Raw genomic sequence first — 19,068 nt, 5'->3', positions numbered from 1 at the left:
TACAGTTGGTGTTTGCCCTGTGTCTCTCTCACTTACTGATTCCTTTGATTAGCCTTGAGGTTGTCGGTGGTAGTCCTCCGGGGATCTCATTAGCCGTAATGACAAGGCAAAGATTTTAAATGTAGCCGGTCAAAGACTTAGTTAGTGGCTAGTACCTATTACACCTCATTTCTTATGGTCTCAGATTTTCTCACTTGTGGATAAATCAGGGAGTGCTGTTCCACACAAGAAGCACTTTTTTCCTCAGTGAAAATATTAGCAGCACTGCAGAGAATACTGTATTCTGACAGCGCTTTGTGTGTGCCCCCCCCTCCCCTTCCTTTCTTGCTCTCTCTCTCTTATGTCAATTATGCCTTAGGATGTGGCTCTGGGGTCTGGCCTACATAGAGGCTTGCAGAGCTGACTCTAAACTAGCTGGGAGGGTTGCAAATGACTGCCGCGCTCCACGCTACATCTGATGGCAGGAAGTCAGCGGAAACTCATTGAAAGTCACGGGAACTTTACCCGAGGAGAATGTTTGATTGGAGTGATTTGCCCTGGATCTAGAAAATGACAAAAGGTGTTTTGTCTGAGATTAAATAGCTCCCTGGAAATGAAGAAGGTATTAATTATTCATAAAGGGGAAAATGGGTTGACATTGGACTGTAGGTCCAATTTGACAGTTCAGGCTGGGTAGCTGGAAAGCACTGCTTTAATTCACTTTAATTCAACACATGTTGAAGATGCATGATGTAGTGAGCTCAGAGCGCACCATAACAAAGAGTTAAAGGGGCCATCTTATGCTCATTTTCAGATTTAGATTTTAGATTTTGTGCCTCTACTGTTCAAAAAGTGTTACATTTTTTCTGATACTGCAGCACCTCTTTTCACCCTCTGTCTGAAACCAGAGCCCAGTCTGCTCTGATTGGTTAGCTGGCCGGCTGTGTTGTGATTGGTTATTTGCTTTGAGATGTCCCACCCCTTATCCTATGAAATACAATGTGTTGGATAGCAGATAGAAGCGCCAGTGTTACATAGTGATGTCACGATGTTGCGGAAGAAATCAAAGGATTCAGGCAGGGGGAAATGTTTAGAGAGAAGAGAGAAACTCCGTCTTGTGTGAACTTGTGGATTTTAGTCTTTGCAGACCATAGACATGCATCAAAACTTAACACACAATAGGAAAGGTAAAACCCAAAAGGCAAAATAGGGCCTCTTTAATAAATCATAACAACCCCTATTTGTCTGTTTCTCATTGCTTGACCTCTAAACAGAAAATAGCCATTTGACATTGTGTACTTGATAATCAACTACTCTTAATCAAATGAATAAAGAGTTGTTTGTGGAGCTTTTATTCTGTTGCTAGATAACTATAAGAGGTGTCATTTGTCAAGCTCCAGACCGCTGCTGTGTTTAATTGTATCTCTATGGTCAGGAACTGATTCACGCCTGTGATGAAAGGCAAATACAATTAGAGGCAATTGATCGTTGTCAGGGAAGGTTGTGTTTGTCATTTACAGGAGGGCACTTAGGCTTAATACAGGTGTAGGTTGTTGGTGTTGTATCAACTAGACATGGTGCATCACGTCCATTATATGCACCATAGGCAAAGAGATAATTGCTTTTCTAATAGAAAAATGTTTCATATATTCCATCACAGCAATGTTATAATTTTAAAACGCCCTTGTACATTAGCAGCCCTTATTAGAGATGGTGGTGGTGTATGGGGAATAAACGTGAAACCTGTTGTTGATCAGTTGTGTGTGTTTTGGATATTTTTGTCAACATGTCTTGCACCCATATGGAGCAGGTCAGCCAGTGAATGCTGCAGTACAGCTTGGAGCTTGTTTGATATCAAATACTGTCTCTTCCTACTCTGCTAGTTTTGGCAAACGCCGATGGCAAGTGGACACTGCGAAAACCAGCAGGAGTTGTCTAAACAAACATATGAGGAGCTTCTGTCCAGCATTGTATGTCTACATTCTCATTACAACCAAGTGTGGCCTAGTTCTTTTTTAAATCAGATCACTTTCATGTGTATTTCATATCATTTCAGTACATGACCATGAAACTACAGCTGCTGTCAAATCTTAATGTATGTGTTTTTTCCTCCACCACAGCTTCAGCACTGCCTACCAGTGTATCTACTACTCCCCCGAGCACACAGCCAAAGCTCAGGAGGTCCTCAGCACCGTGAGCCTCCTCCAGCCGCTCATCAGCATCTTAGCGGACCAGCTCCTCCAGGCCGCCCAGGAGCACTCCTCCTCTGGACTGAGGGAAGCACTCAAGAACCTTTCTGACAAGGTGGGCAGTCCCAAACCCCTTCACACACACCCTCACTTCCATCTGAACTGTCCCTTCATTCCTCTTGGTCTCAAGCAGCTGCAACAAAACTTCTTTATTCTCGGACACATCACCAAACGTTGTCAGCATGAAAATCCTATTAAATGAAATTGTGTCGGTAAGTGCATTTAAACCCAAACTTAGCGCAAAAATCGACTTCATTATCTGCTTCAAAGCATATAACTTTTAACCATTTTTCCTGGTAGAGTTTCAATGAGGTGTATAGGACTAAATTGACTGCGACACTCTCAATGTTTAACCTCTCGGAGGAGTCATCCGGACTTAATACCAGATCTGCAAACAAAACTGCAAACATTTGTTTTCTCAAAATAACTTTAAAACCTTTATTCCAGCAGTTGCTTCACACACATGCACCGTTAAAAAGTCAACCTCAGGAAAATATCCATAACTCATCATAAAAACGCCAAACTAACAAAAGTGAAAAGCAGCATTGGAGGTTTATGGAGTTGAGGCGTTTTTTATCAGTATAATTAATGAATTACATCTGGTGCTGTCAGATTGCAATCTGTTGTGGGAGAGATTGTTTTTGCCACAGTGGAATAGAGCCCAATCAGCCCGCTTAATTGGTACATTCGCTCTGTCACCACTTGCTCTCATCCTTGATTAGACACGCACACATTGGCCAAGTAAAGCCCTGGCCTGGTCAGCACTAACAGGGCTGCTCTCTGATTACAATCTCAAGCTATGTTTGTGTGTGTGTATATGTGTGTGTGGATGAGAAGGGTGGTGGTGTGAAACTGTTTCTGTGTGTTTAAAAGATGATGTTCAAGTGACAACTGTCTTCAAGCCCCAACGACTTGAATCATTAATAACATCACACGTTTATATCAGTAGTTCCTCCTTCAAACTCAATCATCAATCACAAAATTCTGCCTTTTTTTATTTACACAGACAAACATTATGAGCTTGCATTCACAATGACACCTTTGTGGACTTGTTAACGCATGATCACACTTGAAGAATTGAAGGAATAGTTTGACAATTTCTGGAAATGTGCTTATTTACTTTTAGAGTTTAAAAGAAGCTTCGTTATACTCTCATATCTCTGCATTAACTATGAGACTGTAGACAGCCGCTTGTTAACATAAAGACTCATCTACATACATACAAACTCTAACTCTTGGCAGGAAAAGCGAATAATAATGTCTCCTTGAATATAGAACTATTCTTAAAAATCTGTGCACCATACTATGGCTGTTTGACTTAGTTACTGCCCTTCTAGTTTTATTAGTAGGTTCACGTTCTCTGAGTTTTAGACTGTTGGTTGCAAACTCTTGAACAGATATAAATAAAGGAGAATGATAAATAAAGGTCTCTGCAGTGATTCTAAAGTGTTTTTAATAAAATAGTAAATTCCACCTTCAGAGAGTCGGGCAAAGATGAATAAAAATAAAAATAAGATGTACATGTCAGGTTCTTTTTTATTAAGTGCTCACTGCCTCTGACTTTCTCCTTCCTGGTTCAGACCGCCTGACTCGATGCACTCTTTCACTCCAGAACACTTTTCCTCGGCACTCTGATAAAAGTCCGACAGATGCGCTGTTGCTTCTCTATACATGGAGATGATTCTGTTGATGATGATGATAATTATTTCACTATAATCACAGTGAAATTTCAAGGCGTCCCCCTTCCCTCCATCTGTGTCCTAGGATAAGTTATGTGTCTCCGTCCCATTGGTTACCTGGGAATAGTTGTGGTTTGATGGTCTATTAAGGCTGCTCAATTAATCGTATTTTACAATGAATAATCGCATTTAATAATCGCAATTACAATTATTGACCCAAATAATCGAGATTATGATTTTTGCCATAATCGAGCAGCCCTATGGTCTATGCATGATTATGTTAAATTATATGGTGTATGGAGGTCACACACGCAATATTGAGTAAGTGTCCTCACTGCCAAGTGCTTTTGGACTCTGACCAGCTCTCCCATCACTTCTCAAGTGAATTTACATTGACTGGAAAGGCTCTATTTTTAACTCGGCCAACATTCTCTCATGCTTCAAGGTAAAACCATTCGAAGTGAATAGATTTCTACGGTTTGCCTCTTTTTTCGATCAAATGAAACTTATTTTTCGCAGTAGGAGTCCACAGAGGCTCTTTCTGACTCGCACTTCTGCTGAGTGAAGATCACATCAGCAGATATATTGAAGAAAGACTAGCAACAGAATTCCTCCCAAGGGATGTGGAGCGTTTCAGATCTCTAAAACAGGTAGGTGTGGAGGAGCTCCACTGTTGAGCAGATTTTGTGCGGGGAGGAGCACAGTTGCTTTGGTTTAGCCTCGGAAAGAGAATGACTCTGCAATGCTTCCCTCCCTTACCCAAAGGAGTGCACCTCTGATCTTCTGCTTTGAACAGTTTCTATATGGATCTTGCGGTACAGTGAATCATTAAAATGTTTTCTGCACTTCGCTACAGATCCTTGTCTTCGAGGATACGAGCCTCGGTACTTTCTGTGTCTTTAGGAAATGTGATTGCTTTTTGTTGGTAATGAGAAAGAAATTCATAAAAAAGTTACCGTATGAGCTCTGTCATAGTCAAACACATGACTTCTGTGACATTTGGGTTATGAAGTGCAAATAAGACCCAGATTGTTTTAACTACAATGTGTGGCTTTGTTCACTCATCCAAGAATAGATCATGAATAATACATGGTTTCATAGATTGCAAATTAACATTGAGGTCAGATAAGCAGAGTTTAATTTGAATATGAATTTACATTTTGACTTCCAGTCAAGTGTTTTGGTTACTAAATGAAGCTCGGCTCATTTCTAAAGTCATTTGGACATTTTTATCTTTAAAATTAGGTTTACTTCTGTGTGCATTACACAATAGTGTTAGAGCAAAGTGAATGTTGTCAAGCAATTACACACACAGTGTTGTCCATAGATTTCCACTCTCACACATTGACTTGCTGTAATGGAACTCATTTGGATCCATGCAAGGCAATTAAAATGGATATGAAGGAAATACTGGGTGTTTTGCATGTAGTCATAATTTGCTTTCTCTGCTCAAACATTAATCTCATGCCTCACTATATGTGGGAAACAGCCTTAATATCATATTAAGTTAAGAGCAGAACAGCTAAACCAGAATATATTATGTAGATGCGTTATGAGAGGAAAAGTGTCACATTTTCTCTTAAAGTAAGTGCGGAGCTTCTTCTCAGTTAAAGCTCCAATGAGTAAGATGTAGGGAATATTTCTGTCTTTACTCCTAGATATTCAACCTTTCTGCCTGTTGACGTTTATCACCAACCCTGAGTAAGGAATTTGCTTATGCAGTCATATGGTGTTGTTCCCAGTTTCATGACCGGACCTATCGGTCACAGGGGGTTTTATGACTGTGAGAACGCTGGCTTCTAAGCACCACAGACAAGTGATTGAGTATCAGATGTTGGAGATATCTCCAGTGTTCCCAGGTGTTTATGCAGCATCCAATATGTGGATTAACTCTCTGTAAACTAGTTAAAAGGTCTATCGAGAGAGAGGCTGGTCAGATGGCACACATGGCAACATGGCAACCCACCAGTGCAGTCAGAATCTCTGACTGCTGTGACTTGTGATGTGAATTTCTCCGGCCGAAACTTGTAATAAACTACCAGTGTTTGACATCAAAGCTCCAACTCTCCTCGTGTCTCTCTGAGTCCTGACTCTCCATTGCTGCAGAACTTTCCCTTACAAAAAGTAGTCAAAGTTACAGAAGAAACAAGTCTGTGTTAGTTTAAATAGGAAAAGATCAAGTGGAAGTGTAGACTCCACTGATGTTAAGTGTCTTCGTTAAGCGTAGGTCAGTATGAAGAGAGCAGATAGGTCATGATCCCACAGAGTGAAGCCAACAGGTGGGTGATGGTACAAGTGTTTAGTTCATATAAAAACAAGTCCTGGCGCCTCATGTATAACGCCGTGCGTAGGATTGACGTGTGAAGGTTGCTTACGTAGTAGAGATCCGAAAAATAGGTCCATACATTTTCCGCCACTTTCCTATTCACCAAACATTGCGTACCGGCGAGGAAAGTGCGTACGGCACTTCCTACGCCTGTTTCCCTTTATAAATCACAACCGACTCGAAATGCGGTGCAGCTTTTGCGGGCTTCACGTAACGCCCATATTTGCCTATAAATAGTCAAAGAAACGCCCTTTCATTCATTCATTTTTGACTGACTGCATGGAGAAGATCGCAGGAAATGACGACAGAACAGCTAAAAAAAACATCTCAAGCCGTGTCAGATTTTGGTTGTTTTGGGGAGGTGGAGATAAATCATATTGTTTGGTGGATGTAGTTTGAACCAGAGTAGCAGCATGGAGGTCGGATCGTCACCAAAATAAATAAATAAATAAGTGGTAAAGGATAATGACAAAAAAAATACACAAATACACCTTCCTCAGGCAGTGTGTTTGTACCGGGGACACGAGACCCCCCCTTGATGAGAAACTGTAAGAAATGATCGGGAATCCCTCCGGAGTGGAGTCATGACGACTGGATCTGAATTATGTTTTTGTATTTGGTGGTTTGTGTCCAAGCTGTCGATCAGCTGTGCGCAGCGTCTCCACTGCAGCCTGTGCATCTCAACCCCCCGCAGCAACTCACTAATGTGTTGTGTTATATCAGCTGTACAATTTACCACATATGGTGCTCTTAGTTTCCATACCTCCTGTGTTTTATGAACGACTTATCAAGTCTTAGCAAATGGCATAAAACACGATTAAACATGCATTAAACATATATAAAACCATGCTCGTATCTACAACCTATAGAAATGCAAAACGGCGTCAGTTTAGACGTAATTCTGTCCTCCTGCTTACCGCATCATTTATGAGAAAACATTTCATAACATTAACACAACATATTCGAGGTGGTTTTAAATAACATATCCGTATTTATTTATTTCTCCAAGTTATGTTTTTGTGTGCACTGAGGAGTCTCAAACAGGCGTTTGTTAAATCATTTTAAGATTGGCTTTAATCAATGTTTGAAAATGAATTCTTCATAGGCCTATATGATAAATGAGAGGTAACATTTTATTTATGGTATTATTTCAACATATTTTTCTCCATTCTTCCTTCCGCCAACGGTGTCGCAGTTTCTCGTCTCTCCCGTTTTTGTGCTTAGTGCGTATGCATGGGTTAGAGTTTGCGTGGAGGACCGCACGTTTTCCCGTCAAGTTAGTATTTTATAAATCGCAAACATTGCGTAGAAACTGCCGTACGCCCTTTTTTGAGCGTATATCCCTTTGAGGCCCCTGAACACAGAATCTTCAAGATGAACTCAGTGAAGCGAATCGTCCTTGAATCATCTTTGTTTACTTCTCCCAAAGAGACTATGTTTGTGGTAAAGTTTGTTGTTTTTAGCAGGATTACGCAAAAACTACAGGCTCCATTTGCATAAAGCTAAGTGGAAGGGTTTAATGCGTGCCAGAAAATAACCATTTACATTTTAGAGCTGATACAAACATTATTGTACGTTATGGAAACAGAACAGCCTTGGCGGATTTCAGAGAGGCTTCAATGTCAGTGGAGATCATCACTGGTGACTAAAAGCCCAATTAAAATCAGCCTTGACTATACTTCTCATTAACTGTATAAATGAACTGAAACAAGGCAAGAGGCACAGAAACGATCATGATGGGATAACTCTGCAAATAGTTGGCTACTGAGCAATTAAAACCTCCTGAATCTTTTGTACACCTAGTTTCTACTTGATTGAGTTTAACAATTTGAACAAGCAACAAGCGGAACCTAACCCTGAACTGAAGAGAAAGAGAACAGCGCTGAATGTACTGTCTGAATGGTGATGTGCAAACTTATGGATATATATTACATAAATTAAGAGAGAAAAAGGGAAGGAACTAAACATTTTACAGAGATTACAAATGAACAAAAGGTCTCACTTTACAGGTATGTACTAGGGATGGGAATTTGAAAGCAAATGTATATTCGAATATTCGACCCCCATAAAAACATTTTTTCCAACAAAAACAAATAAAACGTTTAATTTTGAAAAATAAATAAATACATGTTCAAATAAGTATAGAAACCCAGTCGAATTTGTCAGATTTGTCAAAAACTGGTGATCACAGTTTGAACAGTTGACAGCTATAGCCCTACAGCTTTCATGCTTAAAACATAACTTGTTTTTTAAATTAAAGACACGCACAACATAACGGGTTAGGGTAACGTAACCCTATCACAACAGAGATCAACAACCTGTAACAGGGCCTATGCACAGAATGCAGCTATTCAATACTCATTCTTGTTTAACAATATGAGCATGGGGAGAGGCGGGTGCGGAGGCGATTCACAATCACGCCAGCTGTAGAGAAGACTCTCTCAGCTGGAATTTGGCCATAAGATGAGGTTTGAGTCTGAGTGATCTGCGTGTAAGGAGGGGCAGCAGCCATATCATTAGCTAGAACTAGATCTGATGGATTTGGACATAAACGCGAGTGAAGTATAACCGGACAAGAGAGAGAGAGAGAGATCAACTGTGAGGGACCGGTGGGCAGAGCAAAACACACCTTTAGACCACATTTGGCACTGTCATATACATTGAATTATTCCATTTGATAATATGTAATCAATTTAGGAACTCCTCCCAAAAAATAAAAAATAATAATAATTACAATAAAAATATTCATAACTCATATTCGAATACCTGAATAATTTCGAATATTCGATTAATCGTTCCCATCCCTAGTATGTACCTCTGTATATGTCTTTTGTATATGATGGATGCTCTCCAAGAGCATGCTGAAGCCCCCGATTGGCTCGAGAAACACAAGCAGAAAGATTGTTGTATTGTATTCGTTTAATATAATGATGATGTTAGAATTTCTAATACAAGGGACAGCGACAATTGGATCAGGGAGAACATGTATACATTCTGCAAACAATGGAAAACAAATCTAAATGTGTGCAAAGACCTTCCTTGTTGAACTTTATTTCTTCACTTCAACAGAGCCAGTGTCGTCAAAAAGTATGATTAGTGATTCCCTGTATGGTGGTCTATTAGAAGAATGAAATATAATTGTTCTATTCCAGTTCTGTTGAACCGTTATGCATGTTTCTAATGTTATCCTGAATAGTTGGATGAGTAATGGCAAATATATGTCTGCATTGACCTCAGCAGTCTCTGTTCATGGAGTGCCTGCCTCATGTTTTGTTAGACTGTGGTGGTAATACAATTGCTTATTGCAGTGCTAACTCAATTACTCTTGAGAGCCCTTATCATTTTTTACGCAGTGGTGGCTGCGAGCGTCAGGCTGCTTGGTGCCGGGATCATCAGCAACTTAGAGTAGCTGGTGAATTTGAGATCAAAGGAGGCGCGCTCGTCGGAGCGGCGGGCTGGATGACGAGTAATTGAATTGTTTGTTGTTTGTTGCTGTTTTTGTTGCTCACCGGCTGTGCTGCAGTAAAGGAGAGCAGCTACTTCATGGTGAACGGCAGTGTTCATTTTTCCTTATTTCTCTTCACTTTCTCTGTATATAAAGCTCGCTGTATGTTCTTCCACCCACTCACCCTGCCGAGGTGACAATCTCTCTATCCCCACTCTGCCTCTTTTGCTACGCCTATATTTTATTTGGTGGTTTTTCCTCGCAATAACTTTCAGCATCTCTCTCTCTTTATTCCCCTCTTTGCTACAGACAGAACAATTTGTTCACACACTTAAAGATGAGCTGGTCAACAGTGCTCTGCTGGCTCTGCATGCAGCGCGGCCTGGGTATGTCTCCAAGAACCAGAAGCAGACCCCGGTGCAGGGGGGCCAGCATCAAGGCCACGTCCACCAGGGCGGCGACCAGAACCAGAGCCCGGTCCAGGGCCTCCCCGGCCACAGCCCGGCCACGTCCATCACTGACAGCCCCGCGGGGTGTAATAACGTGGAGGCGTCACAAACCACGACCAGAGGAGAAGGAGGGACACTGAAGCACCAAGACTCCATACCGCACCATAAAGAGTACGACGAGGAGGAATGGGTGAGCGTGAACACTTTTTTAAGGCTTTGAGAGAACGTTTAAAATCGTAACTTTTATTGAGTTTTGTTTACTTTTTTAGTTTTGTCAGTTGGACTATCCAGTAGAACTCACAGGGCGATAAAATATTAAAGGTCGCCTCTTTTTCACCTATTGTCTACATCAACATGTGTCCCCTCTGTGGGAAGAGACTCTGAAAGTTTCAGAAAAAAGATTCTCTCTCTTTTTGTCCTGATCCATTTCTATAAAAACCTGTCTGAAAATGAGCTGATCGGATTTTGGCCACTTCATGATGGCGTAACGTTTTTTTGGCTTGTGTGACTATTAGCTAATCACCAACCAAGGTAACCCCCCCCCCCACCTTATCACCTGAATCTCCTCCTAGAGCACCATTGTGTTCTTTTTAACCAAATGTCTCTCAGAGGGGCGTGGGGAGGGGCTCCTTATTTTCATCTAAAGCAACAGACAGAGAATCAGCACTTTTGAAATAGGACTGCAACAGAGGGGATTATGGGTAATGCTGCAATGATCTGTTTGAGACACTTCAGAGACATGTTTTGTATATATCTGAGACCTATAATATATTGATGTAAAACAGTATAATAGGAGACCTTTAAAGTAATGACAGGTCATTCTTGCAAAAACTTGAAATTACTTTTAAAAAATTGATTGTACAGTATACCAGATATTACTCTATTTTAATGAGTTTTCTCAAAGTAATTTCCACATTTTCTTCAAGACAAACATCCTGCAGAAGATTATTTGTGTGGTAACCTTGTCATTGAATCTTAAGTCATGCTGCTTCTTTTCAATAAAGTGTGTATGACTGTTGGTGTGTTAGCGTGTGCGCACAGCATCTGCCTCACTGACAGCAGGAGTGTGACATGTGTTCTGCCCTAATTATCACTCAAATAAATTCCCTATCATGATCAAACCATTTTTTAAGTACGAAAGAATAGAAATACACACCACCACTTAATTACTCTCAAACACATTTAAATGGTCATATTTGTACACACAAAAGTGAAAGCATCAACTCAGTTAGTCAGTCAGTTTGAGTGCAAGAAAAGTGAGAGAAATATGGAAACAATTAAAATACGTTGAGAGTAATCTTAGAATACCCAGACAGTCATTTCCTTTTGACCTTTTGGATACAACGCCAGTTAAGACTGCAAATGGAAACACTTTTTTCTTACACATACAGTATGGGAGTTATTTGTTAGGCTTTAAGTCGCTTCAACTGTTTTTGTAACACATTTTGGTTTACTCGATTCCGCTCTCCTCTGAAACGGAGCGAGAAAGATCTAATCAGGGAGTCTGATCTGACTGCTGATTGTGTTTTCGGCTCCTTCAGGACCGGGTGTGGGCAAATGTGGCCAAATGTCTCAACTGTGTCATCGCCATGGTGGATAAAGTCCAGGAGGAGGACGGCAGCAGGCAGGAGCCGGCCCCTGAGCAGCAGCTCGCCGATGTCATCACCTCACACCACCCCGGTAAATAAGTTGTTTATGTGAAGCACAACCATCCGTCAGTGAAACATCTTTGAGGCTGAGTATGTCTATGCTGCAGATGGGTTTTATTTTGCCCATGCACTTGTTGTTTGATGTTAGCAGGTCAGTATTAAAAAGCATTAGTCACCACAGCATGAAGGTTATATTGAATTATAATAGACATCCATTCATCCCTTCACTATCCAAAACGTTTTTCCTATGTTTGAATGAAGCAATAATCTACTGTTCTCTAAATTAGACTAATACATCAGTCACTTAAAGTGTTGTTGCTATTTACATAGTTGGTCCATTTAATTGCAGCAGAAAGACAACCCAAAAATAACTTAATGTTTAAAAGATATATACAGTATATGTACTTAAAAAACGTAGCTTTTGGATAACCGTACCTACAGAGAGAAATCCAAACATTTTGACCTAAAAAAACTATGAAAAAATACAAAAGTTGAACTTTAAAATATATTAAAAAGATAATGTTTTAATGACTTCCTGCTTATATTAATAAAATCTTCCCGTTTAAGAAGTCGTTTTTTCCTCATCATTTAAACTGTGATGCGTCATTGGTAACTTTCTCTGTAGTATAATGCATAATTCTCTTTAATGTATCCATCATTATCATTGGCAACAAATGCTATTTTCCATTCCTGTTCTTCCAAAACATTAGCTATTTTGAGCTTATAAATGGCTTTTTGGCCAAATATTTATACAAACCAACTAGATAAATAAGACATTTCCACTGAGGGAGACAACATTGAAGTCTGTGTGTATCTACAGCCTGAGTAATACAGGAGTCTGGACCAACTTAGAGGCTCCCTGCAGTGTAGGCATTAGCAGAAGAGGAACTTAAATGGGTGCCAGAGAATTGGATGAAAGCAATATTTGATATGCAGAGCCATTCACTGCTGACCGCAAGCTGCCCACTCCTCCCTTTCGCCCGCTGAAATCCTGCCTCAAGCCTGCGTCCAGACAAGAACCAACTGGAACCTCTGCCAACTGGCACTCTGTGTGTGTGTGTGTGTGTGTGTGTGTGTGTGTGTGTGTGTGTGTGTGTGTGTGTGTGTGTGTGTGTGTGTGTGTGTGTGTGTGTGTGTGTGTGTGTGTGTGTGTGTGTGTGTGTGTAACTTTTGGTGCATTTGTATCAGGTTGGGCATGTTTTTCTAGTGGTGAAAGGTATATGTAGTTACTTAGTAGGTCCATGTAATGAGTATATTCTTTCTATGCTACTTTATACTTGTCCACTCCATTTTGGAAGCTTATATTGTACACTAAATTTGTACTTTTCATCTTTAGTAACTTTATAGATTTAGATTATTAAATGATAAAATATAAATCAACTAATAAAGAAATATTGATATGTTATAAGTGAAGATCTAGCAGTAAATAAGGTAATACCATGTCACTATGTTACGGCAGTAAACAAAGGAGTCCAATGTAGACGTTTCAGGCAGGGCGGGAGTGTGTTGGTTGAGAAACTCCCTCTGGAGAGAACTTTGTGATTTTAGCCATTTACAAACCTATACACTACAGAAAAGGGAAAACCACAAAAAGCATGATATGGCCCCTTTAAGTATAAGATCTACTTTTTTCACCCCTGTGTATTTCTGCATTTGTGTTTGTGTGAGCTGCCCGGTAAGAACAAGGCCATGGGTCCGGTGTTCTGCCTGAAAGAGAAGCTCACCCCCCCCCCCCCCCCCCCCCCCCCCCCACTGAGAAGCTTTATTAAGACGCTGAACAGAACAAGTGGTCAACTGCCTGTCTAAATACAAACATGGGCGGAATAATGAGAGACACTTTATCTGCGAGCGGATGTCGGTGAAGCCCGGCTTTTGAGGACAAGGCGTTGACAAGGTTTTGATGTTTGGACAGGTGGGCAGGCGAGGAGATGACAGCTTGAGTTCTGTTTCCTCCGTCTCTGTGCGGAGGCGATATTTGCAGAATGAGATAAGACGTGATTTTTCTGACAAGGCAAGGGCAAGGCTGATGTGCTTTACATTATCAGTGGTATCCAACTGTGCTTGTCTGTGCCTCTGTTTGTGTGTGCGTGTCCACACTGATCGCAAATAACTTTTCAATATGTTGAAGTTGAACTGAGTGCACATTGCTTAATAAACACTGCCCCCTTTTGGCCAGTGAGGGGATCGTCATAAACTGGTTTTGGATTGAGGAAATGTGTATAAGACACCATGAAATCAAACACTAATGCTGTCCCAATTCCTAATGACTGTTTCTAAGCAGCTTTTGAGTATGCAAAAGTACAATATTAAGTGTAGTCTAAGAAGTGTGCATGCATACTGAATCCGTTTCATCTCAGAGCTTGCTGTTTTTTGACAGAATTATCAGTTTATAATGTACACATCAGACATTTAACCAGTCTGCCAGCCTTATCCGAACACTCAAAGCCCATCGCTTCAAACTAGCTTCTTCCTGTCCAACCCCTCCCCCACACGTCATGCCAGTCTGTCAGTTCATAATGCTTTCTGTTCTGTCTTTGAGTACCTAGAAAAGCGCTAATTCTGTACTTTAAGGGCATACATGGAAAACTTAACCAATTAGTTTACCCAGACCTAATTAACTAAACTTCTTGTGATTTGATTATATATGTATGTTCAGTGGGAAGACAGAGAGAGAACATTACATGAAATGATTCACAAAAGTCAGTAAGCTGTCCATCAACCGGAGTCAGTTTAAACACATCAACAATGGAGTGTGTGAAAACTAGTTGAGCTAAGCTGAAAAACATAGTTAACAAATGTTAGCTAAAAATAATAAACAGCTTCTCCAGTCTTGCCACAAACAATCGTTGGTACAATGTCAGTGTCAAATGGAGCATAGCCATTGACTTTCAGTTTCGAGTAATCTTTCTCTTCCCTATTTTCCTCTCCAACATCCTGTTTCAACATGAGTTACACCATATTACGAAGTAAAGAGGCAAATTCATGGTGTCTTTACTGACCCAAGGTACAGTGTGAGGGCTCTATTAGGCATTTGGGCAGTTAATTTAAGGGTCTCTATTCTCATTTCTTGTGGTACAATGAATAGAACAAGCAGGGCACAGTTTGGTATTTTCCTGACCTTGAGATTTGCTCTGCTGGTCTGTGTGTTTTTTTAATGCAGCATGCAGAGGTAGGAGACTCATTTAGATGAGGCAGGGGAAAGGGAGATGTCTGTTTTCCTTTCAACATGGGCTTTTTAAACTAAATACTTACTCTTTAACAGAAGATAATATGTTGGCATCAAACATTAACTTTCAACAAAGCTGGAACACCATTAAAGCAGTCTGCATTGATCCATCAATGTTTGGGTTATTCATACAGTATATGTTGTAAACAGCTGTGTTATACATATGCAACTCTTCTTCTTGGGTTCATTAAATATATGTTGTTAAATCAGCAGCTCTGATTTGAAAAGTGCGGTCTGCAGCGTGTTACCATTAAACACGGCAGTTCACTGTGTTAACCTTGATTAAATGACATGCGTAAAAAACAAACACTTCCTCTGCACACATCAGACTGGCTGGTAATAACTATTTATTTATGCAGGAGACATCAGATTCCTGGGGCTCATTAATTCTGCTTATCGTTGCCTCCATTCCAATCTTTTCTTTTCTCAGACATGGTGTTTGTTGTTGAATCCTTGAAATGTGTTTGGTGCAAATGCTGATGTGTTACATCAATTACGATCTGATGTGACCATTTAGGACTTAATGCAGTGGAGGATTGTGACTGAAATGGCTTCGTATTGATGCGATTATATAAACGACTTGAACAAACTATTTTTTAAAGTGATTTATTTCTTTCGTCAGTGTACTAATTAACTGCTGAGAAACCCCACAGCATCTGCCTGTGGCTGCAGATTGGTTCATGTCGTGCCTCTACCCAGACAACAATTTAATTTCCTGGAGGAGCGTAGAGCTATTGTTTGTCATATTTCACTGATTGGCACAGCTGTTTCAGAGCTGTGGGACCAGTGAGTGTATTTATTCTGCTTATTTATATTTATCACTATGCCATCTGATCTATATTTCTACCAGCCCTTTGCACTGCTGCACTACGAAAACAAATTAGCAGTTTTCTTGGAGACGTCTATACACACTGTGACCTAAACTCGTGGTTGCGCTTACATGATTTATAAAGTGTTGCCCTTTAAAACCAAACAGCAAAATAAGTGCATGTACTGAATCAAAGATACCAAATTGATTTGATGCATTTTCCTTTGTTCACTTCACCTAACAATAATACAAATCCGGAGGACATGTGTTATATTGTGCTGATCATATTATATACGTTTTATTTAATGTTCATACAATTTTTACTAGATGTTTATTTTTCTTAATAAATAACTGATTTCCTGTGTTTTTAGTTTTGTTTCCTTTTGTTTGGCAATTGCTTTCCGTTAATGTCTGATCTGGTTTGACCTCACAGATAATGTGTGTGTGTTGTTTTTTGGCTGCGAACACATGCCTTACAACCCCATCATAACTGTAGTTCCTTTCTCCATCTCCCACTCCTGTTATCCCATCTGTGTGTGCAGGCGAGTGGAGGGAGCAGCTGCGTCCGCATGTAACCAGGTTAAAGGAGTGTGTGATGGAGGTGGTGGAGAAGGCAAAGAGAGCCATGACCTTTGTGCTCCTGCAGGAGGCGGCCTGCAGTATTCCCCAGGGTTTCCTCCTCCAGCAGAGGCGTGACGTGGTTTTCAGTCAGGCAGTAAGTAGCCACTAAGATAATAAAGTACTCCACGATTTCCTCAGTAATGACCAGTCCGATTTAAAGGTCCACTATTATACTGTTTTTCATCAATATATTATAGGTCTCAGATATATACAAAACATGTCTCTGAAGTGTTTGGCTCGAAATACCAGCATCCCATAATCCCCTCTGTTTCAGCCCTGTTTCAAAATTGCTGATTCTAGGTCTGTTACTTTAGATGAAAATAAGGAGCCCCTCCCTACGCCCCTCTGAGAGATATTTGGTTAAAAAGAACACAATGGTGATCTAGGAGGAGATTCAGGTGATAAGGTGTGTGTGTGTGTGTGGGGGGGGGGGGTTACCTTGGTTGGTGATTGGCTAATGGTTACACAAGCCAAAAAAATCGTTATGACATCATAAAGTGGCCAAAATCTGATCAGCTCATTTTCAGACAGGTTTTTATAGAAATGGATCAGGACAAAAAGTGAGCAAATCTTTTTTCCTTAAACTTTCAGAATCTCTTTACACAGAGGGGACACATGTTGATGTGGAAGAGACATGAACAAGTGGATTTTGCATAATAGGTGACCTTTAGTCTGGCGTGAAGGTTATTCTCAGTTAATCTATCACTTTGGAGATTCAAATGTCCAACAAGCTATTTATTGTTTAATTGTGTCGTGCAAAGTCCAAACTTTATCCTAGCTGGCCCAAACAACTTTAAAACGTTTTTCAAGTCAAAATACTTCAAAATATTACTTCCAAAAGTTTTAGAATTTTCCTCCGACAGGATCTATGTATTTACAGAAGGTTTTATACTCCACTGGTGACTTAAAAACAACCCATAAAAAGCACTACCAAAGAATTTACGACACCGTTCAGCATTAATGAAATACAACTCAGATTTAGTTCCAGCTGAGACTCGCTGCTCTTTCCCCCCTGTTACTTCTGAAGTGAAGCGGAAACACACACACACACACACACACACACACACACACACACACACACACACACACACACACACACACACACACACACACACACACACACACGTATATATTTGCGCTGAAATCCATTTCCGGGTCACTACCGGAGGACCGAGGATTCGAGGAGGGGAAACTAGAGAATTGAAAAACCTTCTGTGTGTGTGTGTGTGTGTGTGTGTGTGTGTGTGTGTGTGTGTGTGTGTGTGTGTGTGTGTGTGTGTGTGTGTGTGTGTGTGTGTGTGTGTGTGTGTGTGTGTGTGTGTGTGTGTGTGTGTGTGTGTGTGTGTGTGTGTGTGTGTGTGTGTGTGTGTGTGTGTGTGTGTGTGTGTGTGTGTTTGACAGCTGGCAGCCTTAGCCTGTGGTTTTGTGATGAGGCTGTACGCAGGAATGCAGGACCAAGGCTTCCTGAAGCAGCTTCATCTGGTGGGCTTGGTGGCCCAGTTCGAGAGTCTGCTCAGCACCTACAGTGAGTTCATTTCTTGTATCATTCAGAACGGACAATAAATTAATTAATCAGCCGACCACACTCACATTTGACAAAGATGTGGAGATTGGTTTGCCAAAGCCTGGGTAACGTGACGAGTAAATGTGACGGTTCAAAAACAAAATGATGAGTCACCGTTTCGCCTTTATTACAGGAGCTTTTAAAGTATACTCCCTTTATACAACATGTTCCAGTTTAAGGTTTGCCACAGTGTCATAGTTCAATTTTTATCAGATTAATACACAGTCAGATTTAAAGGGAGTTCCTTTAAGATATAACACATCTATGCCATTAACCTGCAGCTACATGATTGCAATTTCTTTCAAGATTTTTCTGCCAAAGCTCACTGTACAGCTCTTAAGGAAGTGAAGTAGATTGATCAGTTACATAAATAACACTAATAATAATATGTTTATTTAGTATAGCACCTTTCACAGAAAAATAATTCACAAAGTGCAACGTGAGGAAACTGTGCATGAACAGCTGAAGGACTGAAGGACAGAACATCCAACCCAGTTTTATAATGAAAACAAGGCCTCTGTAGCTCAAAATCTGGGCAGTTTCTGAATAGTATGTGTCTCCTAGTCGTACGCTTAAGTCACTTAAAATTATGCTGAGATATGTTTTTTCCCAAGATCTTGATGGTGTAGTGCTTTTTTAATTTTAACCATCCTTTTGAATGACCATGGTAAATCACTACTAATGTGGTTTTGTGGAAACGTTTAAGGTGAGGAGATCGGGATGCTGGAGGACATGGAGGTGGGGGTCTCCGACCTGCAGAGAGTTCTGTTCCAGATCACAGAGGCCAAGACAGATGACCTCAGTGACCTCCAGCCTTTAGTGTGTGGCCGACGGTGAGACAACATCTCTCAATTAGTCCCTACTGCTCAGGTCATGTCGTGATTAAAACCAAATTCAACTCCAAAAAACATGCAACGAGGGACTTTCAAACCTGAACATGATTCAAGATCCAAAGGTGTTGTTGTGATATGCACAGTAGCTACAGTATAGCTATGGCAATGAAGGTGTTAAGTCCCAGGCTCCTCCAGCAATGCAACATAAGTATATGTAAGACATAAACAATAAAATAATAA

General features: G+C 40.5%; 1 protein-coding gene across 6 annotated transcripts in view; it reads left to right on the top strand.

Moving 5' to 3' along the window:
* inpp4b (inositol polyphosphate-4-phosphatase type II B) overlaps positions 1-19,068 on the top strand; it is a 166,189-nt gene that overhangs the window by 124,927 nt on the left and 22,194 nt on the right. For 4 of the 6 annotated variants that reach the window (XM_079678930.1, XM_079678927.1, XM_079678926.1 and 1 more), the window contains 7 exons: positions 1,863-1,949; positions 2,100-2,283; positions 9,988-10,317; positions 11,669-11,807; positions 16,353-16,525; positions 17,833-17,956; positions 18,702-18,828. In XM_079678930.1, the coding sequence (XP_079535056.1) occupies positions 1,863-1,949; positions 2,100-2,283; positions 9,988-10,317; positions 11,669-11,807; positions 16,353-16,525; positions 17,833-17,956; positions 18,702-18,828 (1,164 nt within the window). The remainder of the gene's footprint in view (positions 1-1,862; positions 1,950-2,099; positions 2,284-9,987; positions 10,318-11,668; positions 11,808-16,352; positions 16,526-17,832; positions 17,957-18,701; positions 18,829-19,068) is intronic. The other 2 variants (XM_079678929.1, XM_079678928.1) reach the window with 1 other exon arrangement.

The sequence above is a fragment of the Notothenia rossii genome (genome assembly GCF_949606895.1).
Source record: "Notothenia rossii genome assembly, chromosome: 1".
NCBI lineage: Eukaryota > Metazoa > Chordata > Actinopteri > Perciformes > Nototheniidae > Notothenia > Notothenia rossii.
Note: the sequence above shows the minus strand (reverse complement) of the source record. Positions and strands in the feature narration are given on the sequence as shown.